General features: G+C 35.6%; 2 protein-coding genes across 5 annotated transcripts; both read right to left on the bottom strand.

Annotated features, from left to right (window-relative positions):
* Positions 1 to 3,455: 3,455 nt before the first annotated feature.
* On the bottom strand, positions 3,456 to 15,086 carry LOC110778286 (sugar transport protein 5). 4 transcript variants are annotated; one of them, XM_056837843.1, is made up of 10 exons: positions 14,896 to 15,076; positions 14,711 to 14,789; positions 14,526 to 14,605; positions 14,326 to 14,392; positions 13,485 to 13,547; positions 13,133 to 13,366; positions 12,832 to 13,042; positions 12,573 to 12,750; positions 11,589 to 11,890; positions 11,073 to 11,490 (listed from the first exon to the last, which is right to left on the bottom strand). In XM_056837843.1, the coding sequence occupies exons 1-8, from the start codon at positions 14,969 to 14,971 to the stop codon at positions 12,745 to 12,747; spliced, it is 816 nt and encodes a 271-aa protein (XP_056693821.1). In that variant the 5' UTR covers positions 14,972 to 15,076; the 3' UTR covers positions 11,073 to 11,490; positions 11,589 to 11,890; positions 12,573 to 12,744. The 4 variants fall into 4 exon arrangements, with proteins under 4 accessions (XP_056693820.1, XP_021838495.1, XP_056693821.1 ...); XM_021982880.2 differs by having other exon boundaries at positions 11,073 to 11,890; positions 14,896 to 15,086; XM_056837842.1 differs by lacking the exons at positions 11,073 to 11,490; positions 12,832 to 13,042; positions 13,133 to 13,366; ... (3 more) ...; positions 14,711 to 14,789; positions 14,896 to 15,076 and adding exons at positions 3,456 to 4,082; positions 5,149 to 6,006; positions 7,067 to 7,386; positions 9,827 to 10,083 and having other exon boundaries at positions 12,573 to 12,715.
* Positions 15,087 to 16,831: 1,745 nt separating this feature from the next.
* Positions 16,832 to 22,850, bottom strand: LOC110785689 (pumilio homolog 12). The gene is made up of 5 exons (XM_021990209.2): positions 20,707 to 22,850; positions 20,437 to 20,599; positions 19,577 to 19,740; positions 18,258 to 18,513; positions 16,832 to 17,580 (listed from the first exon to the last, which is right to left on the bottom strand). The coding sequence occupies exons 1-5, from the start codon at positions 22,308 to 22,310 to the stop codon at positions 17,476 to 17,478; spliced, it is 2,292 nt and encodes a 763-aa protein (XP_021845901.2). The 5' UTR covers positions 22,311 to 22,850; the 3' UTR covers positions 16,832 to 17,475.
* Positions 22,851 to 27,492: the final 4,642 nt, after the last annotated feature.

The following is a 27,492-nucleotide window of genomic DNA, read 5'->3' as shown; positions in this document are numbered from 1 at the left end:
TACATTTTACTACTTCATCCGTTCTGTTACAATGGAAGGAAGAAAGATAATTCAGAACAGAATTAGGGGTGGACATGAACATAACCGTTCGTGAACAGTTCGGAATCGGTTCGATAAGAGTTCGGCTCGAGCTCGATTCGTTTGTAAATGAACCAAGCTTGAGCTTATATTTATGGTTCGATAAATAAATGAAACAAACTCAAACTCAATGGTGTTCGGCTCGAAAGCTCGCAAACTCGTTAATTTAAGAATAATAATGCATATATGTGACATTTTTATATATCGTTTAATTCCATTATCCAAACTATCAATTACGTAGTAAATGACAAATAAGGGATAATATTTCACATAACTTGTCCAAGTAAATTACTAATATAATGTTAGATTAAGAAAATTATTAGTAGAGTTATAGTACCTGTTGGTAAAATATGGTTTATCAGTTTATCGAATCAAGGCTCGAACAAGCTCGAAACTCGGCTCGAACTCGAAGAATTCTTATCAAGTCTGGCTCGATAAGGATTTTAAAGCTCGAGGTTAGTTCGACCTCGAGTTCGAACTCGGGAAAAAATAACCAAACCAAGCCAAGCCTATTAGAGTTCGGCTCGTGTCCACCCCTAAACAGAGCTAGATCTAACATACCTCACTGACAATATTTTAGCTACGTCCACAAATGGAGGAGATAAAAGTTTTATTGATCTTGAAGTATAAATTACATAATACAATTAGGATATGACATAAGAGTTTATACATGGAGTAATACTCTCTAGACAGATGCGAGATCCACGTACGTACCGCGTACGTGTTGGTTTGTTCGAAGGGACTTGACCAAGTTAAGACATGTTCAAACACATTTCATAAAGTGAGCTTTTCTATTATTACGCGGTCTCGAAATCATTATTTTGACCATTAATATGTTTTAATTGGGTACAGAGTATTAGATAAAATTGTAAAACTATTCATTAAAACGAATCAATGAGATCCTACGGGCTAATATTTTTTCTAATATTTATACTATTAATTATGTAAATAGTAGATTTAAAAATGTTATAAAACGGAAGAGTTACTCCGTAATACTTTAGAACTAATTACGTAGTACGGATTATAAGAGTATTAAACACTGGGAGTTGGGTGTCACTTTCACTACGGCTTTTGAAGCGATAATCAATTTAATTAGGTATTTATATTAAATTATTAATGATCAAACTCCAGTTAGCTCGTCATAAAACAAATAAAAAATACGAAGTATACAATATGGTTTTTTTTTTTTTTTCAAACATTGACCAAAGGAAGTCAAAGAAAAAAAGTGCATACATCAAATGATATACAGTACTTAATCCTTTCCTTAAAACCAAAGTATTGTCAATAAAAAATTAAAGTTAAAAGAAAATATATGAATGTACCGTACAATAATATTAAAGTATGATAAAGATGGGAGAAACTACAAAATGAACTGCAATTGCGTGCTATGTAGTAGTAGTGGTCCGATGAATTTGAGAAATGAAGCTTTTAAAAAGCATACCTCAACATCGATCATATGTGCATGTAAAGATAGTTGTGGGCTGACCCGGCCCAGTACCAAAATAGTCTGGCCAGACATGAGAACGAAAATAACATGGACCATCACGAACACAAAGTCGTGGTTGGGCCTAGGCCACATTTGTTTAGAAAAATCATGATAATGTACGGTACGATAAAACACACTAAATTTAGTAAATGCAGGCTTAGACACAACGGTAGGGGCCGACCCGACAAGACTGCTAGTGGGCCTGGGCTAGACCCGTGCCATGTTTTGAACTATTCGGCCTAGGCTGACCCGACATGATGCAGAGTGGACTTGGCGTGGGTCTGGTCCATTTAGGCCACAGTCAACCATCTTTATGTGTATGTGTCCCTTTCTTTATGACTAATCTAGTGATCTCCATAACACGCATGATCGATTTGGGAGTGTTTTGTAAGGTGTAAAACTTTTTTCTGGAAAACAGTTTGGTGAAAGACATGAGGGATGAAAATGTCAGAGCCGTCTCAAACATAATAAAAGTTTAAGGAACTTTTAAAAAAAAGTGTGTAACTGGATTTTATCTTGAGTCTCGCGTGTGGTAGGTACACGCTCAACCACTATGACAAGCAAGTGTTACTATAACTTTGTTGCACAGTTTAATATGTAATCTAAATTTGGAGGCCCTTTTAGCCCTTTATATTCGTGGGCCCTGTGCTATAGCCCAGCTTGCACAAGCCTTTATCCGGGCCTAAAAAACGTATACATAATAGTAAAGGGTTCAAGTTGGGTCTGGTTTTGGGTTTCTATTAGCTTCATGATGGGTTAGAGTCGGGTTATCGGATCGGGACAGGAATTGCCAGCTGTAGGCCTAACTCCTAAGTCTGGAATTGGCCTGGTAGTTTCATTGGCGATCACGGTTGAGTTCATACAGTGTTGAATTATTGACCTGTGTGGCCATGTTTTTTTTTTTTTTTGTGTGCAAATGAGCCACAAGTACGGGATGAGAATCGATCTCAGAATCACCTGAAACCAGGATGGAAGTTCTAACCAACTGAGCTATCCTTCACTCTCACCCGTGTGGCCATGTATAACAACAATAACCCACCATCAAAAAAACTTTCTAATAATTCATGCCTGGATTTCTATATATAGAAACCCAATTCTAAAGTAGTTGGCCCATCTTGGAAACTGACAATTGATGAACAGTGACTTATTGACCAAGACTTATTAAATGTCAAATATTTTAAGAATTTATTATAGCTACGGAAAATTGAACTTTTGAAACTTTTGATCGAGATGAAAACCTTATACTCCGTAACATTTAGTGATCCTAAGCAATATTGGACATGTTTAGTAATGGGCCTTTTGTTGACTTTTTCATTTTCTTTTGGCCTTTTTAAGTGGTCAAATAATCAATATGTACCACATGTTTGGTGAGTGGTTTTTCCTTAAAAAGCTAGATTTTCCGATCCTAAAAGCTAATAAGAGTAGTTTTTTTACATAGATTGTTGCCTTTTAAATTACTTTGTAACTAATTACGTTTTGTATTCAACAGTACTACTTAGTAGCTAACAATCAACTTTACCAAACACCTTTTTAGACAATCAACATTCAAACAACCAACATAAAAAGGCAACACAAACAGTCAGTCAAACAAACTAAGTAAAACAACAATCAATTGTCAAACTGACCTATTATCTACTTATAAATCAGTCTAAAGTTAGAATTACAATTAAATATGTAAGACATAGTACAACTTACGTGCTTACTCCATACAATTTTTTTAAAAAAAAACATATGTAACAAGTTTGTAATTCATTGACACTAAACCACAATGAATCAACATCGAGTTAACTAAGACTCCTCCTTAACGAACTTGTGCCAATACCAATGTTGGTACCACACAAAATGCATAGAATCTAACGGTATACCCTTTGTTTCTGGCACAAACAACCAGTCAAACAAGCAAGTGAAACAAATATCAGCCAACAACCAATTGTCAAACAGACTCATTATCTACGTGACAGTCTAAAGTTAGAATTACAATTAAATATGTAAGACATACTACAACTTACTCCATACAAATTTTTTAGAAAAAACATATGTAACAAGTTTGTAATTCATTGACACTTAACCACAATGAATCAAGATCAAGTTAAGTCTCCCCCTCCTTCACAAACTTGTGCCAATACCAATGTTGGTTCCACACAACATGCATAGAATCCAACGGTATACCCTTTGTTTCTGGCACAAACAGTGCAACAAAAACGGTCATTATGGCAATCCAACCAGCATAGAAGAAGAAAACACCGAATTTGAAGTGACAAAGCATAGATAAAAATGTTTGTGAAAGTAGAAAAGTAGTTGCGAAATTCACAGCAACACTTATGCTTTGGCCTATTGGTCTAATCTTTAATGGGAAGATTTCACTTGGAATAAGCCAACTTAAGGGACCCCATGACCACCCAAAACCAGCTGCATATATGCACATTAGAATTAATACTAGGATTGCTTTTCCCTTGGATAAGTGATCGGTTCCTGATACACCTGTTGTTGTTGCTGCTAGAACACCTGCTACTGCGATCTGCAAGGTTGATATGTATAGTTCAAAAAATTAGAAATTGCTTAAATGCTAGGACAAATTTGTGAAAAACTACTTTATATATAAAATGAAAGTTTTATTTTCTAACTTTATGTAGTGGCCGAATTATTTAGAACCACTTAGAAATTAGAAATAGAGGTGGTCATTTTCGGGCTTGGATGGGTAACGGGCCAGGTCTAAGCTTATTCTTTTGTCCAACAGGCCTAAAATTGAAAACTCGATCCTTTTCTTTGCGGGCTTGACTTCTCGTCCACACCCACGTATTAAAAGGGTTGGGCTTTCCCTTGGGCTTGGGCTTTCCCTTGGGCTAACTGTCTTTAAAATATATTTATTTTAATATTTATGGTTAAAAACAATTGTTTTGCTTACTTTATTTCTAAATTTTTGACTCCTTTCTGATGAAACAAAGTTAAAAATTAAATTGTGAGATATTCTCGTAAGAATGTGAGAAAGAAGCAAGTTCGTTAGTTTCAAACAGAAAAGTTAATAATGATAAGGTGAAAATGTTTACATAATACGGAGTAAAAGTTAAGTATCCAATATTTTTCTATTAGTTACTTAAGAATAAAAATTAAAACCTCAAGCATAATCAACTAAATCAAAAGAACAGAAAAAACCTCAAGTATTACTTTTTTATATATATAAATGGGCCGGACGGGCTTGCCCGTGAGTCATGACAAGTATTATCGCACCCATTAACATGAACGGGCCGGGCTTAATCCCCAATTTTTTTTATTTTGTATGAAAATCCAGCAAGTCCGCTATATGTTTCAACGGGCTGGGTGGACCGAACTTATAGTCCACCCTGCCCATGACTCCATGAGGCCATGAATCATGAATATCTCTACTTGGAACAAAAACATGACTTACTATTTCGGAATGGAGAGTAAAGTAAAGGTCACACAGGATCAGCTCAAGAAGTCAAGTTATGCATCTTTGACAAATATTCATAGGCAAAAACTGTACAAAATATGATAGTTCTAAAATCATGTAATTATATAATTTGAAACTGAAGGATGAGTCGATGTAAAATTAGTGTAGAATGTACCTGGAAAATAAACATCTGAACACCACCTTCCAAGAACAAGAACCTCCGACCAAATCGATCAACCAAAAACGTCGACACAAGTATCGAACCCAGATTAACCACACCCAGAATAATAGCAGCAATCAAAGCAGAGTCACTACCAAACCCAACAGACTCAAACAAAACAGGTGCATAAAAAGCGATCACATTGATCCCAGTAATCTGCTGAAACAACGGAATAAGAATCGCCAACACTAAATGAGGCCTATAACACCTCTCAAATATAGTCACAAAGGGCTCCTTACTAACCACATTTGCCAACTCAGCATCCCTTATAAGCTCTGCAAACTCGGCTTTGACATCGGTATTATCCCCACATGCGTTATCTAAGGTCTTCTTGGCATCAACGGGCTCCTCTCTAGCTACATTTTCCAGCTCAGCATCCTGAATAAGCTCTGCAAACTCGGGTTTGACATCGGTATTATCCCCACATGCGTTCTCTAAGGTCTTCTTGGCATCAAAGGGCTCCTCTCTAGCTACATTTGCCAACTCAGTAGCCCTGATAAGCTCTGCAAACTCGGCTTTGACATCGATATTAACCCCACGTGCGTTCTCTAAGGTCTTCTTGGCTTCCTCCATCTTTCCTCGTTCAACTAGACTGTTGGGAGTGTCGGGGATGAGAAGAATTCCCAGGATTATTATTGTTGCTGGGATTATTGCGAGGCCTAAGGATAGGCGCCAACCCCAGGTTTGGTTTTTTGTGGCGTAGTTTATGGAGTTGGCTATTACTACTCCGATGGCTATGAAGAACTGGAATCCAGTGTTGAATGCACCTCGCCACTTTGGGGGGGCTACTTCTGATAGATATACTGGTGTTGCCTGTGTTACAAAACCATTACACATATATGTTAGGAGCATGGTGTGTGAGGGTTGGTAAACCCTTCCATTTTTCATCTACAAGGTCGTCAGTTTTATACGGGATGTCCTACCGGCATACCTGTAGAACACCCTTTTCCCAACTATAGCTGAAAAGGGTATTCAAGGCCAATAAGACTTAGTCGGCCAATTGATTATGAAATTATCGTTCCTATCGGTCGTCCGCTTATATATATATATGGATAATCATTTATTGTCAAAGGTATATGATCCCACAATCATTCTAGTATGAATTTATTAGAGTGAAATCAGCATTAAATGACTCTTAGGTATCAGAGGGATTTTCGAATCACTCCCGAATATAGCTAACCCACTTTACTGTGCAGGCTACAGACAACACCTAAAGCAAAGAAGATCGGATCGGCCCTAAGACAGTTCTAAATCCTCAACCGGAACGAGTTTGATTCTCGTTAAGGTGCTATCGTACCAGGAGAGTATAATTTGTACAATGTACTTCTTATTAGAGGTCATGGCCATATAAGTGGGAAATGATAAATCCAAGGAAGAATTTCACTTCTTCCAAGGAAATCACCTTTAAAAAAATGTGGATTTCCTTGGAAGAAGTAAAATTTTCCTTGGATTTATCACTTCCCCATATAAGTTATTTGTCAAAATGACTTCTAGTAACCATTACTCCTTCCGTTGATAAATAATGCATCACATTATTCATGTACTGCTTTGAATTGAATATTTTTAATACATACAAAATATTTAATGATATTATGGAATATGTAGTTGGATTTTCATTGTATCAGCTTTTCAAAGCATTTAGTAATAGACGGCTAGATATATCAGTGGTCACAAATGTATCGGTTAAAGTGATGCATTTACTCAAAAACCGAGAGAGTATTATTCATAAGTATTAACTGCCGAAGAGTATTATGTAGCAAGAGCTAAGTTGTAAGGGAAAGAAAATGATTGTCCCTTATTCTCAAATTTGACAAATAGCATTACCCAAAAATGAAACAGAATAAAAACACTAAAAATTACAAATTGTGCTAACCTGATTTGTAAAACCAACACCAAAGCCTAACAAAATGCGGCCAATGATGAGCATAGCAACGTTTTGAGCAGCACCATTGACAGCACCACCAAGAAGGAAGGTGCAGCCACCAAGCACCATGGTGAACTTACGTCCGAACTTGGCGGTGATACGGCTAGCCACTAGGGAAGCGGCTAATCCAGCAATGTAGAGGGAAGATGTGAAGGATGTCAAAGCTTGACTATCATACATACAATACATGTTTGTTTTTGCATCCCTTGACTTTTCAAGTATTGATGGGAAAAACTTTCTTAAGAATGGTACCATTGTTGTTACTCCCCCTGAGGTACAAAATGAAGGAATTTCAATTAAACTTCTCATGTTATTCTTTTTATTAAGCTCACTACAAAAACATCACTTTATAAAGATGGAAAATTCCTCCCTAATTAGTCCAAATCTTTATCAAATTTTGATTAGAGACGGATTTGACTATTTGAAACGGAAATAGGAGGGGTCCTTACGCAAGTTTACGCAAATTTTGAGATAGAATTACGATCGATCACTCTATTACAAATTTGAGACGTAATTTTGACAAGTCCATATACAATTACATCTCAGGTACTGTCTATGGACAAACGTTTAGTAATTCATCTTAAATTTGAGATGATTATAGTTCTTCCTCTGAAATATACTACCTTCGTTTCTTATAGTTCTTCTCGCTTCTCAAATTAGTGTTTATTTTTATTCTTCCCAATTGAAATCTATTCCATTTATGCCTTATGGAAAATGATTCTCCCAAAACTACCATCGTCCTAAAATTCTAATTCCGATTTTATCCCACCTTTATCCCCCAAACTTACCCCACTTGCATTTGCGAATGAGCTTATTGAGTCGGATTCCACAATATATTTGCGAACGTTATATTTGTTGGAGTTTGTTCCTCCAAAAAGGAATGCTTCAAAAGAATGAAAAACCAATTGTCCCACATTGATAAAAAAACCCACATACTACCTTCTTTATATATTGCACTACCCTTTAATCATTTGTTCTTTTTGGTTAAGGGTTGGAGTCGAAGGATTGGACTACCCGAAGGATTGCACTACCCTTTATATATTGCACTACCCTTTAATCATATATTGCACTACCCGAAGGATTGGAGTCGTGTATCCCTGGGGGTCGGTTGCTACGAGTCCGCGTGTACTTAGCGGGGCAAATTCGACTTTAGGGCAGTGATTGGTGTCACGCCACGACATTGTTACAGATAAGCTTGTTCTAATTATTGTTCTTATTAGTCATAGTTCCAACAATATTAAGTCGATCCTTGTTTCTTTAGGAAGTTATTCATCAAGTATAAAAAGTACACAAGTTAAAGATGAATTGTAAGTTTTTATGGTGCCTAATGACAATCTAATTAGTAATTAGTAAATACAACGACTGATGAGTAAGTAGGAACTGAAAATAAAACTAACCCAACTATAGTAACCTAATGTCAATTTGGTCACGTCATTCCTTACTTGGCTTATTTCTTATGAAAATTCTTACACGCATTATTTGTGGTCCAAATCAATTATAAATGACACTGAAATGGTACATAGAGACATATAGTGTTACTAAAGGCACACCGATACACGGTAGTACGATACATTAAAATTTGAACGTTTTTTGTTCATTTAAAAACAGGGTGCACAGTGAGCATTGTGCACCCGGGTGCACAAATCATATTTTGCAGGAATACACGATAGATTCCGATATGTTATCGGTTAAATTATTCGGAAAATCTACCCGATTAAATTCATTAGTGCTAGCCCATATTTTGAAGGGATTTGTATATGCGGATTAATTCATTTTTCTAACATATATAATGTGCCAACTAAAAATGGTTGTAACCGAGCAATGTCTTGTCATAGTGGAAATGATTTTACCTTTCAACCAAAAGGTTGAGGGTTCAATTCTATTGACGGCACTTTGAGGTAGGATTCCCTTACCATCTCCCCAGTCTCAAAGTGTCTAGCCAACTAATCCGGAAACCCGTGTGGGATTCCAGCCTGATAGGCACTTCATCTTACCTTTAAAAAAACTAAAAATGATTGTAGACCGGGCCCTTTTGTAATAAGTCAGGTCAAAAAAAATATAATAGGCCCCAAGCCCATGTTGGTCTGGTCTACATCCATCTTTAGTGTCAACTACATGGATGAATCATCTATTTGTAAAGGGGTGGGAGGCGAGGAGTGTATCGGGCAATCTCATCTACCGGTCAAAGTGTGCTTTCATGCTTTGTGTTATGAGTGTACTTTTTTTAACTAAAAGTACAAATCTAGAGATGGTCAGTGAGTCGGGATGTACAAATTTAGATCATTGGTTTTTTTTGAAGGTAAGAATGTAAGATGAAGGACCCTACTTTACTGGTACATCGTGCATGTATTTTCAGTCAGCTTTGTAAAATTGTAGGTCAGACTTAATCTTGAATTAAACGGGATAAAACATACTATGAAAACCAGAGAAAACATAGGGGGGAGAAAAAATGCAAGGATTGTGCCTAAAATTGGCTTTACAACTCAAAGATACAGAGGTATGAATACTATAGAACATATCATGTTCAAGTAAGGTTGTCCTAAAGTCGGCTATATCTTAACTAGACCTAATCAAATGACGGGCCGGGTCGTGGCATAAAAATCAGCCTGTTATGTCGGGCCGGGCCGGGCTCATCTTGATCAGGTCGTCCTTAACACATCAATATACAAAAAAATACAGAAGAACATAGATTAAAAAAATGTGTGGTACCTGAAATTCCAATATCATAGCCAAAAATGAGTCCACCAGAGGCAGCAACTACACAAGTTAGCACCACCGTGGCCGTTATTTTCCCACTCGAGTTGCCGCCTTCGTCGACTAAGGGCATTCCTCCTGCCATTTTCTTACTTGAGCTCCCTCTCTGTGTTTATGCAGAGAGAAAGAGATAGAGAACATAAATATAGGGTGAGAGTAGAATAGTTATTGTAAGTGGTACCATACTCCTAGTCCTCACGCATCTTTTGTGCCTGTTATCATTTCGTGAGAATTTTAAATATTAACTTGCGGGATATCATTGAATTTTCATAAATTTTCTATGTAACTTTTTTTTATAATTTTTACTAGTGTAAAATTAAAAATATTAATGGTAAAAGTAATGCATTGAAAACCGCACATAATTAAAAAGTAAGGAATTTATAGAACAGAGGGAGTAAGACGGTAAGAGGCTAAAATCATCCTCTAGTTAAATGTCCTTATAAATAAGGCAGGTTTACTCCTAACATGATTTAATTTCAAATACGTAGTGTAAATGTGTAATCAACACTTCCAGTACACTACTAATGTTGATAATATTAATTTCCCTCAATAAAAATTGGGGCAAACGATGTCCAAAAATGGTTCTTCATCCGTACCGAAAATATCACACCATTTGTTTTTTACACTATTTACACTACGACTTTGACCATTTTTTGTAATTATTATGTAAAGAAATTTTAGTCATGTGGAATCATGTTAGATTCGTATTTATATATATATTCTAAATATTATTTTATTATAATTTTTACTTGCACACGATTTGAAATCTAAAGAGTCAAAGTAATGGTTAGAGAATAAAAGTCAACTATATTGCGATATTTCCGGAACGGAAACCCTACAATTCAAAGGCAATACTACCCAGAATCAGAAGCAGCGCCGGCCGTCAAAAGGCCTGTCCGTGACAAGGCGCCTAACTTGCTACCGCAACCTCCATATGACACCGATTCAAGCGAATACATCGTAAAGCTACGATACGCTCAGTAACGCGACCGCCGCCAAAATTCTATAATTAGAACGGAAAGGCATGCTTCATGATCATCTCCACATACTCTCATTTTGCTCGCAAATTGCTTCACTCTTTTGAAACAATATTGACTCAGATGTAGTAACATGGCTTGAATCAGAGTCTTCAATTGTTAGCATCCACCACTCTCATTATTGTACAAAAACAAAAGGCAAGAAAGCATAGAAACTCAAGGCATTACCAGCAAACTCAAATCTATTCATTCAAGAAATACTTTTCAGGATTTTATTGTACCATTTTCTGTCACATATGGTACAACTTCTACCAGTGTAAATTAAAAAATATATATATTTACTTGAACGCATTGAGGTAAATCTACCAGCAACAGAAATCATCAGATTAAAATAGTAAATCTGAGGGAATTCAATTTGTCATCTGCAAGTTAATAGCTGACAACAGCAAGCGAATCAGAGGCGGGAATTTAGTCATCAACCGCAAGTGCAGAATGCATCATTCATACCATCAACAATCGAATTGCCTATCAAATTTGTGTCATCTACAGCCACGGGCTCACACGAACCACATCATTCATACCATCAACAAACGAATTGCCTATCAATTTGTGTCATCTACAGCCACGTGCTCACACGAACCACTACAGTCAAGAGCTCATGGGCAATGGCAACAGTGCTAAACAGAAAAATGGATAGGAATTTGATGCAAGCAGGTAATAGGGATGCAAGTAAGACTTACTTATAATCAGCATTCAGCAGAAGATAATAAGCAATAAAGCAGAGCCAACAGCAGCATAGGCAGGAATATTGATCTAACCAACGTATGTATTCCTATCCCTCAACTGCAGGCTAGAGCAACGAGCTCAGGTACACAGCTACATTCACTAGTTCACATGCTCTAGTGTAGACAGAGATAGTCTAAGGTACCAGCTGCATTCAGCTACCGGGATTGATTCATCAACACCAAAACTAAAACTAGCAATAAATCAGGCGACCAGCTACAGCAACGAGCTCACGTGCGCAGCTACAGCAGCTCACGTGCTGTGATATAGTGAAAAATATTAGCTTGATTTCTACCTCTGTTAAAAGTTTACAGTGTCAAAGACTAGAGATCTGTTTAAACAACACACCCAATAGATGACAAGTTAACCATCATCCATGGTTTATACGGGACTATCATACATGATATACCAGTAAGCAAGTAGACCAGTAACTATATTGCCATTTGTTCAATCACCAAAATGTGGGACTCCTGTGTCTATTGAATCCCTAAAGAATTGGATCCATCAAATAAAGCAAGATGTTTTAAAAAATACTGTGTACAATCTTGTGTGGAAACCTAGAAGATCAACGGTGGAGTGATGCTAGAAAAAAGGTCAAAACCTTCAATGATCCATCAGTCCATAAAATAAGTCATGAAATTTGGAGCAGACCACAACAGAAGTCCACGGTCACTCTCAAAAAGACCAGCACGAAAGAAAAAGGAACCAAGAAAATTAGATATCAACTCAGAGCCAAGACAGGCCCAAGACTAGGGTGTCTTTAGATGAAAGGTATAGACGAGAATCATACGATGGAAAAAGAGCAAGTGCAGGGACAAATAACTAGCATAAGGACAGAAAAATAACAAGAGATAACCTCCAAGACTAAAAGATCACCAAACCATCTCAAGTTCTACAACATACTGGCAAAATAAACTGCTCAAAGCTAAACAGGACCATACCAAGGAAAGTTGACTGCAGCATGGAATTCAACTAAGAAAGTTCTAACTTTCAACAAACACTTCAATTCAAGTCAAGCACTGAACAATAACATGGACATGCAAAAGGTTCTCCGGCAGATTGGTCTCTCATTAGAAGCATTCTGATCAAAGCAACAGTTGTGTGCTGCACCGTTTACTCCTGAAAGAACAAATTTACCGTTACAACTTCCATAAAAGTTTAGCTAACAAAAGGATCAAGTTAAAAAGCTGTGAAACTCACATCCATATCAGATTTGCGAGGAGATTGACTACGAGAAACAGCAGCTCGTCCACGAGGTGAAGTGCTCCTAGGAGCTGGAGACCGCTGAGCTGGAGATCGCTGAGCTGGAGACCGCTCCTCACGAACACGTCCAGCAGGACTTTCATCTTTTGGAGATGCTCTTGGAGAAGGGCTTCTCTTAGGACTAAGACTACCTTTACGGGGTGAGGCACTATCATGAAAAACAGAAATTTTGATCAGGATATGTGAATGAAGTAAACATAACAAAACTAGTTAGTAAAGACAAAGTTCAACATGGTACCTTCCATATGACCGGCTTCGGCTTCGTCTCTCATCATCATACTTGCCTTTAGCATCATCTCTGCGGTGGTCCGGGCTTCTACTGTAACTCCTGCTTCGGCGGCGGTAATCCCTGTCTCTCCCACGATGCCTATCTCTTGAGGACCTATCTCTTGAAGACCTTTCTCTGCTCCTACTGCGACTTCTCCGCCTATGATCTCTGTCCCTATGGTCATCTCTGTGACCATCGCGATGTCTGAAAACAATTTCATTGCACACAACATATTACAACAAGAATAACAATTATTTCAGAGACAATCAACACTACAGTTATGACAAAAATGATATAAGCAGAAAAGAATATTGTAACTCACCTAGGACGTGGGCTTCTTGATCTTTCTTTTGTCTTGACTGGCTCGAGAATTCTCCCCTTCTGACTGAAAACAAGAAAATACAAAGCCAAGCAGAAATGAGATTCAATTCTTGCAAGACATTGGATGTTAACAAGAAATTACAGATTTTCCCAAGGTCAAGCACACAAATCAAAGATTGAATTAAACAACATCAAAGCCAATACTATGGCTAGTACCAGACTACCAGCTACAAGCCTACAAACTTAAACCTGGACAGGAGTAACCTTAAAAATGGTTAGCAACATGGGCAATGCCTGTCTTTTTCATTTCCCTGTTCTATGCTAAAGGCTGGATTCAAGAAAGGCTAATGTTTGACATATCGATTGAATTAATAGTTTAAGACCTATTTTCTTATGCATTGAAAGAAAAGGCCAGAATTATAAATATCCCCACCAGTTCACTAAAAATCTAAGATTAACAGAGAAAATTGGCCAGGTTAGATTAATTCAAATTTCATCTTTTTTGGGTCAATTTTAATAACAGCATTACATTATGAAATGGTCAGAATACGCTGGAACAAAGAAAATTTATTGGAATGTAACAATATTGGAAGGAGAAAACTAGAATAGACAAAAAAATAAACTTCCACCATCAACAAACCATTGAAATACTCATACTCCGAATAATAGACCCTCTACAAATAATTAGTTTACCACTGATTTGAGCTGCCTTATCCTACTTTCAGCTTAATAAATTAACAATAAACACTCACTTCGTTCATTTGAGCTTGTGGAACTGAGATTAACAACAGAAAACACCAAAAATTACCCAAGAACTAACACAAAATGTTGTTAACACTTACATTTTCTCAGCATTTGGACCATATTTTGCAAACTGGACCATTATCTCTCTACCATCAACAACCTTGCCTGCATATTATCAAACAGAATTTGGGGAAATTAAAGTTACTCACTCGTAACTTAATTTCAAAACTAAACCCAATTCTTTTCACAATTAAAATTAAAAAAAAAAATGGAGTAATTGGAGGCAAAAAAAACTAACCATCAAGCTTTTCCACAGCCTTGGCAGCTTCATCCTGATACTTGTAACGCACAAAAGCAAATCCCCGAGATTCACCAGTTCTAAAATCAAAACAATTTGGGGAAAAACGTCAAATTTCTAAACAAATGAAAAAAACCCAAAAACCCTAGGAAAAAAATTGAGATTTATCGGAAACCCTAGTTTACCTGCGGTCCCGAGGAATGAAGACATCAACAACCTTCCCATACCTATCAAACAATGGGTACAAATCATCTGCTGTAGTACCTGAAAAATAAAGAAATGAAACAAAATCAATCAAAGAATTTCTAATAATTGAAGAAATTCAGCAGGAGAAGAAATGGAGGAGAGAGAAAAAAGAGGGGAAGGTTACGGAAGGTGATGTTGAGGACGAGAAGAGAGTAAGTGTCGCGGATATCTGGTGGGCCAGCTCTGCCGAAGTGCGACATTGTTGGTTGTTCGTCGAGATACTGCAATTTTCTGGGAAGGTGAGAGAGAGAAAGGGGGGCGACGGGTGGGTGTGCTGTGTGCAGAGGTGAGGTTAGGGTTGGATATAGAAGAACGTCTCTGTACTGACAGCTAGTAGTACTATTGATTTCATTTTATTTTTGGACTGATTTGCCCTTGATTTATTTTTTTGAAATTCGTAGGTGGATTACTAACGGTTTCTAATACTCCCTCCGTATTTTTTTAAGAGATACACTTGGTTGGGCACGGGTCTTAAGAAGAATAAAAAAAGTGGGGTTGGGGTAGATATTTTAATAAATAAGTACATTAGGGACCATGTCTTTTTGAACAAGTGGAGGTGGGGGTGGGGTGGGTGTAGTTGTAAAATTATTTTTTAATTGGATGGTGGTCATAAAGTGTAGTAGATATATTATTTAATTAGGTGGTGGGGTTGATAAGTTACCAAAAATGGCAAGTGTATCTCTTAAAAAAATACGGCCGGAAAAGACAAGTGTATCTCTTAAAAAAATACGGCCGGAAAAGACAAGTGTATCTCTTAAAAAAATACGGAGGGAGTACTCGTTTGAGGGTGTGTTCTATTCAACTTTTGGGTCTAATAAGTGTAGATAAATTTTAATACAGTCATATAAGTTACATAAGGTCTTATAAGCTTAGAGAACGAACTCTTGAACAAATTTTACGCAAAATTAGACAACTGGATTTTCGCTGCAACGGAATTACTCCCTCCGTCCCGAAATACTCGACCCGGTTTGACCGGTACAGAGTTTAAGGGACTTGAATTGACTTATTTAATTTAATAGGTAGTAGTTGATAGTGGAGCATTATTTTAATGTAGTTAGTGAGAGGTGGGTTAAGAGGTGGGGTTAGGGGAGAGTAGGGGTTGAATTTTTAATTATTTTTTATATGGAGTAGGGGGTAGGTGGGTTAATAGGGGTGGAGTGAGAAATAATATAATATTGTTAGAATATTTCCATTTTTAGAAACAGGTCAAGTATTAAGGGACGGCCCGATAAGGAAAACAAGTCAAGTATTCCGGGACGGAGGGAGTAACTTTAACCGAATCGGATTGGTCTAACAAATTTGTCATTGATGGACTTAAAAATGACACAACTCAGGTTGATTGGGAAAACTGAAAAGCTACTTGTGTTTGCAAATGAGTTGGATTGAATTAGCAGTATGGCAATAACCGTTTTAGTTTAAAATGTGTACATATTCGTTGTATCAAAATTGTATTTTCTCTAACTATTGGTCAACGGTGTGAACAAACTTGTAATTTGGAATAATGCATGACGTGACTTACCAATTACGTAGTTTAGAGGCGAAAGGAGTATTATCAATTTATGACGTATCTTACCAAATTTGGAATTTAGAGGCGAAAAGAGTAATATTATATAAAACATGTAAAATGTATGGTTAAAAAATTCAAATTCGGTTTGATAGTTCCGTAATTATGAGAACGGAGAAGAAAGATATTATGAGAACGTAGAAGAAAGATAACAATGAACACATTGCCTCTATTTTTAAGTGTAACACGTGGATTAAACGCGTGTATAAAAATCTTTACTTTCTACTTCGTATAGAATAAGGAATAACCCATGTGAGTAGCAATAAAGATAGTGCTTACTTTAAAATTGTGACACTTATATGAGTCACAAATCCTAATGTGGATGCATGGCATAAAACAGAGAAAGTAGTCTTTATTATTGAAAGATTAATATAGATAAACACGTTCTTTTTAAGAGAATAGATAGACAATGATCTCTTATTAGTCATTCCCTCCGTTCTTAATAGATTATCCCATTGTAGTTTTTTGGGTCAAACTTTATCACGAGATACAAAAATAACAATTCATAACACGACCCCAATTCCTCCGAAGAAGTGAGGAAATATAAAACAAGTTCAATGTGCAAATTGTTGGCTTCATGTGCAAATGACAAATTCCGTACAATAACAAAAACAATGGAGCCCTACCATAATAATAATGGTCTGAGCATCATATTATGGCCCCCAAGTACCATATAATATACAGTAATATCAAGTTGGCCATGCAAAACATACGTTCAACGTAAAGGAACCAATTCACTTGGAAAAATGTCACAAAAAAACACACATTTTTACAACCCTAAAAAAACAACACTTCATAGTCTCAATGTTAACAGTAAAACACTTCTATAACTTCAGCCTGAAGTCGCGGCAAACATGACAACAAGCAGCTATACAACTCACGTCTTCTTTCTGTCTGAGAGACCAAGCAAAAATTCTCTTATGCGGCACTCATGGAAACGGGGATCCAAAACCGACCATGTACATACCCATGCGATCGATCGTGTTAGATTTTCTCTAGCTAAAGAAGCTAACACGTACTGATCGAGTAGAGAGTGGCACATATTTCCAACACACAAAGTTATTGTAGAAAGTAACAAACAAACAAACAACATTAATTCTTTACGTTCTGCAGAAACAACATACAAAAAAGCTTCTCGCCTTACTTCTTCATCAGCACTCGGCTGAAGATCTTCTTGCAATGCGGGTTGGTACGTAGTACTGAGTGAGCACGGGCAGCTGTAAGAAGAGACTCTTGCAGGGCACCCTGCCACATAGTGAAGCATAAGGTATCATTAAGGATGCGTTTTATTCACATGAATTTCACATATTTTTTCTGAACTTAACAAAACTTATTTTAGTTATAAAGTGTAATTGATAAACCCTTATTTTTTGTGAACTTACTGAACTAAAATGAACTAATTGAACTAATCTGAACTTATTTTTTCCTTGAAATAAAGTGGAAATAAGGTGAACATAACAGGACCTAAGAACATGATACAAATCTGATAATTTTCGACTTTAGCACAATCAAATGTACATTGTAGCAAACGTATTCCCAAAAACTCGTATCCCCTCCCTGGCCACAATTCTCAAACCTTTTAAATAATGTCAAGATAATGAATATAATTAAATGCAGGAAAGTTTTACACTACTGTATTTGTTTTGAAATAGCTGAGACTTACCTTCAGAAAAGGAAACAAGATGTATGATTCTAAAAAGACCTAAATTCGCAACCTAATTATATTCTATAATCTAGATGGTTAAGTTCTCCAACTGCTTAAATGCTAACTCTGTATGAGGTTATGTAATAATGAACAAAGCAACATTCAACATATATATGCATGATTTGACATGGATTCAACATATACTCTGTATGAGGTTATGTATGAGCATAACATGTCATGAAAAAAAAATAACAGGAAGAAGAGTTTGTAACCAGACCTTGGTGGATTCAAGTGCTGACTTAACCACATAGTTGGCATAAGGATCCTGAAGAATTTGATCGAAATTAGAAACTGAGAGCAGTTCATACACAATTCTTGCATGGCAATCCTCGTAAAACTTCAAGCATTTTTCAACGACATGGCTGCCACATTTCAGCATGGAGAGATGAACATAGTTCCCTTCAAATTGAGAGACCAACAGTGCTGTAGCAGATGGAATTTTGAGCTCGATGATGAACTGGACAACATAGTTTCTGCGATAATATAACAATAATAAAATCAGAATCCTGGAAAAATGATGCAAAAGATCTAGGATTACTTTATATAATCTAATTGAATATACCACTAGAAAAAGCTCAAAATATTAGGGTGCGTTCTATTCACCTGATTTTCACTTATTTTTTCTGAACTTACCTTATCTGAATTTGTCTGAATTTATTATAACTCATCAAACATTATTTTAGTTAGAAATTGTACTTGGTCAACCCTTATTTTTCCTGAACTTATCTTATACTTTGTATGAACTTATTTTTCCTGAAATAAGTGGAAATAAGGTGAACAGAACAAAGCATAAGCTACAATTGCAAGTCTGAAAAAGTAGAACTCGAATATTATTTTGCGGTCCCTACCGGGATTTACTTAGACCTCTAAATTAGCAAATGCAAATCATACAAATATGAAAGGGTTATAGGGATTCCCCTCCTACTGATCTTCTGTACAACAGACCAAGATATAAAGATGTAGGGGTTTAAGCTCATGAACTTGCATAAGGACTAAAATTTCATGACTACATTACGAACTAGCTTCAGCGAACCATCCCCATTTTCTACAAAGTTAACGTATAACTTCCAACAAAGTCCCTAATACCCTACCCTGCAAGACCAAGATGTAGTAAAGCTCATCCAAAAATCAGAGCCAAAAACCATGGTTTGGAATGACCGAGAAAGAACTCTGATGGAAGTTTCCTATCGGTAAAAGCAAATGAATGGGGTTTCTCAGTTAAGTAGACATGACAAAAATGTGAGTATTTGACATTCTTTTAATGATGTTGTGCTCAAGTAATCAAGGGAAAAGTAATTTTGTTAAGCCATGTGGTTAGTAAAGTAGTAATCAAGGCAAATACTTAAAAGTGCTTGATAAAACTAATTCATGACAGAAAGTCCTAGCTAACAATAAGTGATATTCATGCAAGTGTCCAATAGATAGATAGATCCACATAAAATTCATGTTTAGATTCAATTTTGTAAAACCTAGTCATGATAATTTGCATTAACCAGAAAGTAGTTACATGAATTCCAAAGTTCAGATTGTAGTTACCCAAAAGGATCTTGAGCAAGAAGAAGGCCATTGCTGCAAATTTTGTGTAACAACTTCTGTCTGTGTTCACCAGAGGAATACTCAATGCACCTTTGAAGGACACAACACCCATGCCTATGAGTAGCAATCTCCACACAGAACTTTGCAGCAGCTTCAAAGATGAACTTGCCACATAAAACAAATGAAGAAATAAGAACCACAAAACTGTCATATGTTCAAGTAATCAAGTTGGTGTCTTATATCAGAAAGCAGAAAATCTAGCTTGTTTATACAACAAAATCACCCTTTCCACTTATTTGAATTAGTGAAGGATGCAAACAATATTATCACACAATAAACAACAGAAATATAGATTAATTAAACAAAACTATTTAATATTCATGATGCTAACATGTTGTAAAAGGAAAGCTCCTATCATCAAAAAGAACATTTAAATAAACATGTACACTAACTTACAATGCCAAAATGAAGCAAGAACTAAGACTAGAAGTAGATAAAGTCAATCTTCTTTTCATCATAGCTGCCTAATCTTAATGAACAGTCACCCATTTTAGGAATGCAAATTCTTAGTCTACAACTCTATATGAAGATCTTACCATATTACCCTTCCATATATCAGACAACAACAAAAACAGGAAACTGTTGTAACACTCTCCTAGCAATAGTTGAAGTCAACACTTATAAAAAGGTTTAACTTGACCAAGTAAAATCCAAAGATAAAAGTATAGTTTGAATTGCTTCTCTTAGTTAAACTTCATCAAGTAAAATCCAACAATAGAAGCAAAGCACAAGTCTAGAAATTGTTTCTCTCTTCAAGTAATCTACATTAAGCTAAATAGGAAATATTATAGGAAAGATACCTTGTTATCATCATTGCTAAGGCATTGCAAGCAACGTTGGACAACATGATTCCCATTAATATCTTTTGTAAGATCAAGAAATCCTGGTTCAAGAGATCGTACAACCAATGAAATCTGCCTCCTTGTTTTAAGGCTCTCGATCAATTTTTGCACCACTCGTGTACTGAAACACAAAAAAAAAACCAATTCCAATCAAAAAAAATCAACCAAACAAGGTCAAAAGGGAATTAATGATCAAATTAGCATCATGTGAAATGATAATATTAATACCCATGTGTATTCAAGGAAACTCTAACAAGTTCACCGCGGTCTTTAGTCACCACATGTATAATCTTCATCCTCTGTTCTTCATTGCAAACATCCAACAATTTCTGGATTAGATAATTTCCAAAGGAGTTCATCATCAACTCTACAACATGGTGAATGATTTCGTTAAATATGTTCTGCACATCCTCAAATGTCCCTTCATCAAACATCTTCTGCAATAATCTACAACCATGTTGATCCTTTGCCATGATATAAATGTTACCCTCAACCTCAATCAATGAATTATATAGAGTCTGAACAAAGGGATCAAACCTAACCACATTGCTACCATTTTCACAATCCTTTACAGATTGGAACAGAATATTGAGTTGTTCAAAGTTCCTCTCCTCAATGTTACTAGGCAAGTTCTTCATACGCCCACTTAACTGGTAACTCTTACCAATCACTCCATTATTCGATCCCTTATTATCTCGTAAGATCGAGTTCCTTTCAAGATCTCTTGTCCTTTTCATCAAAGAAACTTCCCTTTCTTCAACAACTCTCATCTTCTTCTCCCTCATAGAGTTATACAATACATTCTTCCTACTTAAATTCTCAGCTCTCATTTTTTCAGAATACTGCCTTCCATATTGCTCTAACAAAGCAGCTTCATTCAATCCAAGCTTATTATACATAGACAAATTCTGAGAATTCACCCAAGAGGTAAAACCATCAATCATATACTGCTGTAAAGGGACACCATTACCAACAATATGAGGGCCAAATCCAGGCTCCATTTGAAAGGGAATTTCATCACTGTACCCTACATTACCCCCTCTAGGAATTGGAACATTACCTTGAAAATCGCCATTTTCATACACAGATAAAGGTTCAATGTACTTGTTTCCTCTTAGTGGTGAAACCCCACCATTCCCCCAACAGTCATCTCCTACCTGAGTCATCCCATCTAAAGGAAAATTAATCAAACAGTTGTGATGACCATGCACAGAAGCAGGATAACCCGGATTCGACCCGAATGAATCGCCTAGATTACCATTTAACCCTCCTCTCTGACCCAATCTAGAATCCTTAACACCCTTTTCATCCCTATACACAGAAGATTGAAACCCTCCATTACCAGAAAACCCATTGTTGTTGTTGTTAATGTTGTAAAAACTCCCTAAAACCCCAAAATTCTCAGCAACATTAGTACTACTACAATCAGACATCCTAAACCCCAAATTGTCAACAACATCAGAATTCCCAACATTCAGCTTCTGGAAATCTCTAGATAAACCGAGTTCATCCACCATGACCCCACCAATAACACCGTTGTTAACCCTCCTATAGTAAGAAGAAGAAGAATCTGATACATTTGGACCCACACAAAATTGATCTACAAATTGGGATTTTGGCGTGGGAAAACGTGAGTGATCAAAAGGGTTTGTCACTGATGAAGATGATGACGACGAACCAACAACAAAATCTGGACAACAAAACCCAGAATTTGATGGAGGTTGAACAAAACTAGAATCATACATTGGTAGTTGTTGATTATAATAATGAGAAGCTTCACCAGAATTATAAAAATAATAATTACCCTCCATTTCCTTTTCACCTTTCTTCATACTGGTTTCTCTAAAACCTTAACAAACAACCCCAAAATTACGCTAATACTGTGATTTGGTTTGACACAACAGAGTCAGCGAAAAAAAAGGTCACAAAACAAAAAAAAATACAAAAAACAAAAAACAAAAACAAAACCCCAGATCAAAATTTCAAACAAAAGAGACAAAATTTAAGGAAAAATACATGAACATTAACGATGATGGATGGAGGAATTTTCGTCGCTTTTTTTTTTCAATCTGTCAAGAAATTTTGATTGAAGGGGTACAAAAAAAGGAAATTTATGAAATTTGAGAAAAATGGGTTTTTGATTTTTGATATTTCACGGTTTTAGCCAAGAGTAGTAGTACGGTCTGTTACTTCTGTGCACGCTCACGCCATTAAAATGAAGAGTTGAGAGCGATATATATACAAACGCTGAAACGCCCACACACATTGAGCGCACTTATGACTTGGAGAGAGGGAGTAAGAGAGATAGTGAAGAGAGGAGAGAGAAGGGTTTTGCTAGTTTTTTTGTGCAAATTTTTATTTTTTACACAAAATAATGAAATTAATTCTACTTGCTATTTATAAGAAAATACAATTATACCTAATTGAATTATTATTTTATTGCTAATATGATTTTACTTGATCAAATAAAAATAGGTTGACGAGTGGTTTCTGCATCTTCTGTTACATGGTTGTTAAAAGTTCTTTGTAATATAACCACTCTTCCTAAGTTTACTCTTTTGAAATCTGGATTGATTTATTTTGATTTGTTTACTACCTTGTGTGATCCACAAATTTTTTTTGGATTTTTTTTCTAAAAGGAGTGCTGATTTCTTTCCATATCAAAAAAATAATACTCGACATGATTTTTTTTATTCTATTTAAGAATACGAAGTAATAATTAGCACTTCAATTGATGTCGTTTTCTTTATTGGTCTTATACAATATTGTAAGAAAATATTAGCTCGATTGATCCCAACATAATTCTAAGGTGCAATATGTTTAATAATAAATGCAAATGATAACTTTCAATCAGTAGACCACTCGTTTAGGATATGTACTAATATTAAATTCTTCTATGGTTTTGTTTCGATCAAATAATAATTTGTTGACTAGAGGTGACGGGCATTGCTACATCTACCCACTCGGTAGATAACCCACTACTAATAGAACATTAAAAAACAATTAATAAATCTGATGTGGATTCCACTACCACACTCTCTATTAGTGGTGGGTAGATAAAGTTTTTTCCACTGTGTTTTCTGTTACATAATGTACCTAAAGGTTCTTTGGAATACAACCACTACTCCTAAGCTTCCTTACTCTTTTTGAAATTTGGATTGATTTGTTTACTACATTGTGTGATGCACAAATTTTTTTGGATTTTTATTATTACTGGAGTGCGAATTTCTTTCCATATCGAAAAAAAATACTCGACACTATTTTTTGTTATTCTGTTTAAAAATACATATTTATAATTAGCACTTCAATTGAAGTCATTTCCTTTATTGGTCTTAGAAAATATTGTAAGAAAATATTAGCTCGTTTGCTCCCAAAATAATTCTGATATGCAACGTGTTTAATAAAAAATGCAAATGATAACTTTCAATCAGTAGACAACTAGTTTAGGATATGTACTAATATTAAAATCTTCTACTCCGTATGGTTTTATTTTGATCAAATAACAATATGTTGACTAGAGGTGTCTGCGTTTTTCTATTACATGATGTATTTAAAAGTTCTTTGGAATACAACCACTTCTCATACGTACGTTTACTCTTTTTGAAATCTTGATTGATTTGTTTGATCTACAAAATATTTTGGAATTTTCTTCTTAATAGAGAGAGGATTTCTTTACATATCAAAAAAAAATACTCGACACAATTTTTTGTTATTCCGTTTAAAAATACATGATAATAATAATTTGCGGTTCAATAGATGTCATTTTCTTTATTGGTCTTAACAAATATTGTAAGCAAATATTAGCTCGATTGTTCCCAAAATAATTACGAGATGCAATATGTTTAATCAAACAATGCAAATGATAACTTTCAATCAATAGAAAACTCGTTTAGGATATGTACTAATATTAAATTCTTCTATGGTTTCACTTCAAATAACAATATGTTGACGAGAGGTCTCTGTGTTTATTGTTACCTAATGCTGTTAAAAATTCCTTGTAATACAACCACTTCTTCTAAACTTACTCCTTTGAAATCTTGATTGATTTGTTTTCTACATTGTGTGTGATCCACAAACTTTTTTGGATTTGGGAGTGCAGATTTCTTTCCGTATCAAAAAAAAAATACTCAACACGATTTTTGTTATTCTGTTAAAAGTACAGAATAATAATTTGCGGTTCAATAGATGTCATTTTCTTTATTGGTCTTAACAAATATTGAAAGAAAATATTAGCTCCATTGTTCCGAAAATAATTACGAGATGCAATATGTTTAATCAAACAACACAATTTGGATTATACACCCGGATGCACAGTGCTCATTGTGTACCATGTTGAACACTTATTGAAAATCTAATGAACATTGAGAACGATTTTAATGTACATGTACTAGTGAAATATTTAAACTATATGTTATATGGATTTGAACTATATGTTCATTGGCTATATGTTCCTTGGGTATGAACAATATGTTCGTTGTATTTGAACTATATATTCTTTGTAAAACAGGGTGCACAGTGATCATTATAATATAAATTTTCATAGTTTATTTATGGATATATTGTAAGTCAAAATGTGCACCAAAACTTTGCAAAAACAAATTAGTACATAAATAAAATAAAATAAAGAGATCGTGGTCGAAGTATAGAGAACAAAAAAAACTTATTGACTTATGAAAAGCACAAAAGCAAAAAGAGACCGATAATACTAGGTACATAAGATAGAACTTTTGTAACTACACCCAAAAATAATCTCTGTTTTTAATGGAATTCTTAGTACTTTTGATATAAACGTAAAAGGTAAAATTAAAAATTACCCCACCTCTTATAGATTGCAATATTTCATTAAAATATCACTTGTAAATCTTTGAATTTCAACCCCAAATAAATGATATTTTACTAGCTATATAACTATCAAATAAAACTATTGCCATATGTAATTCATAATTGTTGAATTTGGAAATTAAATGTCATTCCTAATATATAAAAAAATCCATGGAAAATTTGAAATGATGTACTTCCTTCAAAGGAAAGATTGTTTAGAAGTCATGTAACATTCTCCCAACAATTTTATTCTCACCACACAGAAGATAACTCTCATTTCTCCACTGCCTTTATGGAGTAGATCTGCTTGAAAAGCTCCAATGCTCCATCACTCCTAAGGTTGGCCTATATTCTCGCCAATGCCCAACTCTTCTATTCTAGATCATTTGCTCCGCTTGAAAAATTCATTAGGTTGGGAAGACACAGTAAAAGTCACCACTGTTTGGTGGCATATTTGGTAAGAAAGAAATGTTTTGGTATTTCCCCATTAGTATCACGGAAAGCTGCAATGTAATTTGTAAGCATTTGCAAATACATTTTAGTACTTATGATCAAGATTCTTCTACAACAATGCTTAATAAGAAAAAGAGTTCCTCTCTAAAGTAGGTTACTTGGGCATGCCCACCCTCAAACTATGTGAAGCTCAACTACGATGGTGCTAAAAAATGTACTACTTTCACGAGTTTGGGCTTCGTCATCCGCGACAAAAAAGGGGAGCTCAAACTTGCGGGGGCCAAAGCTTTTTACCTAGATGCCTCCATCTTGTTTGCGGAAACGTCAGCTCTAAGAGAAGTGGTCAAGTGTGATTTAGCTCTGGGTTACAAAAATGGATCATTGAAGGGGACATTTTGGTGGTCATCAACTCCATGAATCGAGTTTGGCAGGTACCTTGGGAAATTAGTGGTCTCATAGAGGATACATCGGTGGACCTAGTCAAGGTTAAAGGTTTAATGATCAACCATTGTTATCGGAAAACTAATCAAACGGTGGATTTTATAGAGGTAAAAGGAACCTCTTGTAATTCTATGTCATTGTGATTTTCGTCTTTTGACCATTCTCTCTCCCTCATAATCCGTAAAGATGCTACGGATTAGCCATTTCAAAGGATTTAGCAACCGTGAAAAAGAATTTAAAAAAATACTTACACGTCAATTTTGAAAGTTTTCTTCCAAGTAAATACTTTTTTTTTAGGGGACAAGTATATGATATTTGGCTGCCTATATTTTTTTTGGTTCTACTACGAGGAGTTCCCACCGCCTTCGGCGAGTGGACTAATCTCCCGCGGGAGTTTGCATGGGTACCTCGATGGGCAGCATCCCTCCCAGTTGAGATATTTGGCTGCCTATATAGCTTCCAAGATATTATATACGTCTAATAAATTACGCCAATTTAATTAGCTAGGTCTGATCCATTATATACATATATGTCGTGTTATTAAAGAAAGGCCTAGACACGACTCAAGTCCATGTCATTGTACGTTACTTTTATGCCTACGACAAAAAAAAACCACTTATTTTCGCATGTGGCGTCGTGTTATATCGTGCATGTCCCGTAAAAATATGGCACATGCCCAACACATGCGATAATGCGACTCGTAGTAACTATCCCATATCGATGTTGTGTTGTTTCTTTTCATGTTGTGTTGTGTCGCTTCATTTTATGGCTCGATTTGGTGCCATCTTTTAGTATATTCACCAAATGACCACTCGTAGCTGTAATTTAATTAGATGGTGGACAAGAGTACACAATGAACATGAATACATGATGCACCTAAATAACACAAATGAGTGCGTAAAAGAATATTAAATTATGTTAAAAAAACATGGATTAATATTTTATTTATAATTTTAAAAAAATATTTCGTAAAAGAATATATCATATTTTATTTTATCACACAATCATATTCTTTAACTCGTACACTTGTGACATTTGGGGTACACTGTGCTCATTATACACTCTTGTCCACAATTCCTAATTTATTTATTTATTGAGCCACCAAAGACAAGGCAATAAATGATGTAGACGATATTTGATCACAAAATTTTCCAACTAAGTTAGTTAATATCTGCAAAGTGTCCTGATTATGAATTATCCATGTGTCACATACATTGAAAAAAGTACCTAGAAACAACCCAATAAAAGTCAAGCAAACAAAGTAAGTCGAAGTATAAAAGAAGGGCCAACACTTCATTC

The sequence above is a fragment of the Spinacia oleracea genome, chromosome 2 (genome assembly GCF_020520425.1).
Source record: "Spinacia oleracea cultivar Varoflay chromosome 2, BTI_SOV_V1, whole genome shotgun sequence".
Taxonomy (NCBI): domain Eukaryota; kingdom Viridiplantae; phylum Streptophyta; class Magnoliopsida; order Caryophyllales; family Amaranthaceae; genus Spinacia; species Spinacia oleracea.
Note: the sequence above shows the minus strand (reverse complement) of the source record. Positions and strands in the feature narration are given on the sequence as shown.

Excerpts from the sequence above, each read along its gene's own strand:
- LOC110785689 (XM_021990209.2), bottom strand. The coding sequence starts at position 22,310 with ATGAAGAAAGGTGAAAAGGAAATGGAGGGTAATTATTATTTTTATAAT. Across the intron at positions 20,600-20,706 it reads GTTTCCTTGAATACACATGG|TACACGAGTGGTGCAAAAAT; the intron begins GTATTAATATTA and ends TTTGTGTTTCAG. Across the intron at positions 18,514-19,576 it reads CTTGCTCAAGATCCTTTTGG|AAACTATGTTGTCCAGTTCA; the intron begins GTAACTACAATC and ends ATATTATCGCAG.
- LOC110778286 (XM_056837842.1), bottom strand. The coding sequence starts at position 9,956 with ATGGCAGGAGGAATGCCCTTAGTCGACGAAGGCGGCAACTCGAGTGGG. Across the intron at positions 6,007-7,066 it reads GTGTTGGTTTTACAAATCAG|GCAACACCAGTATATCTATC; the intron begins GTTAGCACAATT and ends TTTGTAACACAG. Across the intron at positions 4,083-5,148 it reads TTCAGATGTTTATTTTCCAG|ATCGCAGTAGCAGGTGTTCT; the intron begins GTACATTCTACA and ends TCAACCTTGCAG.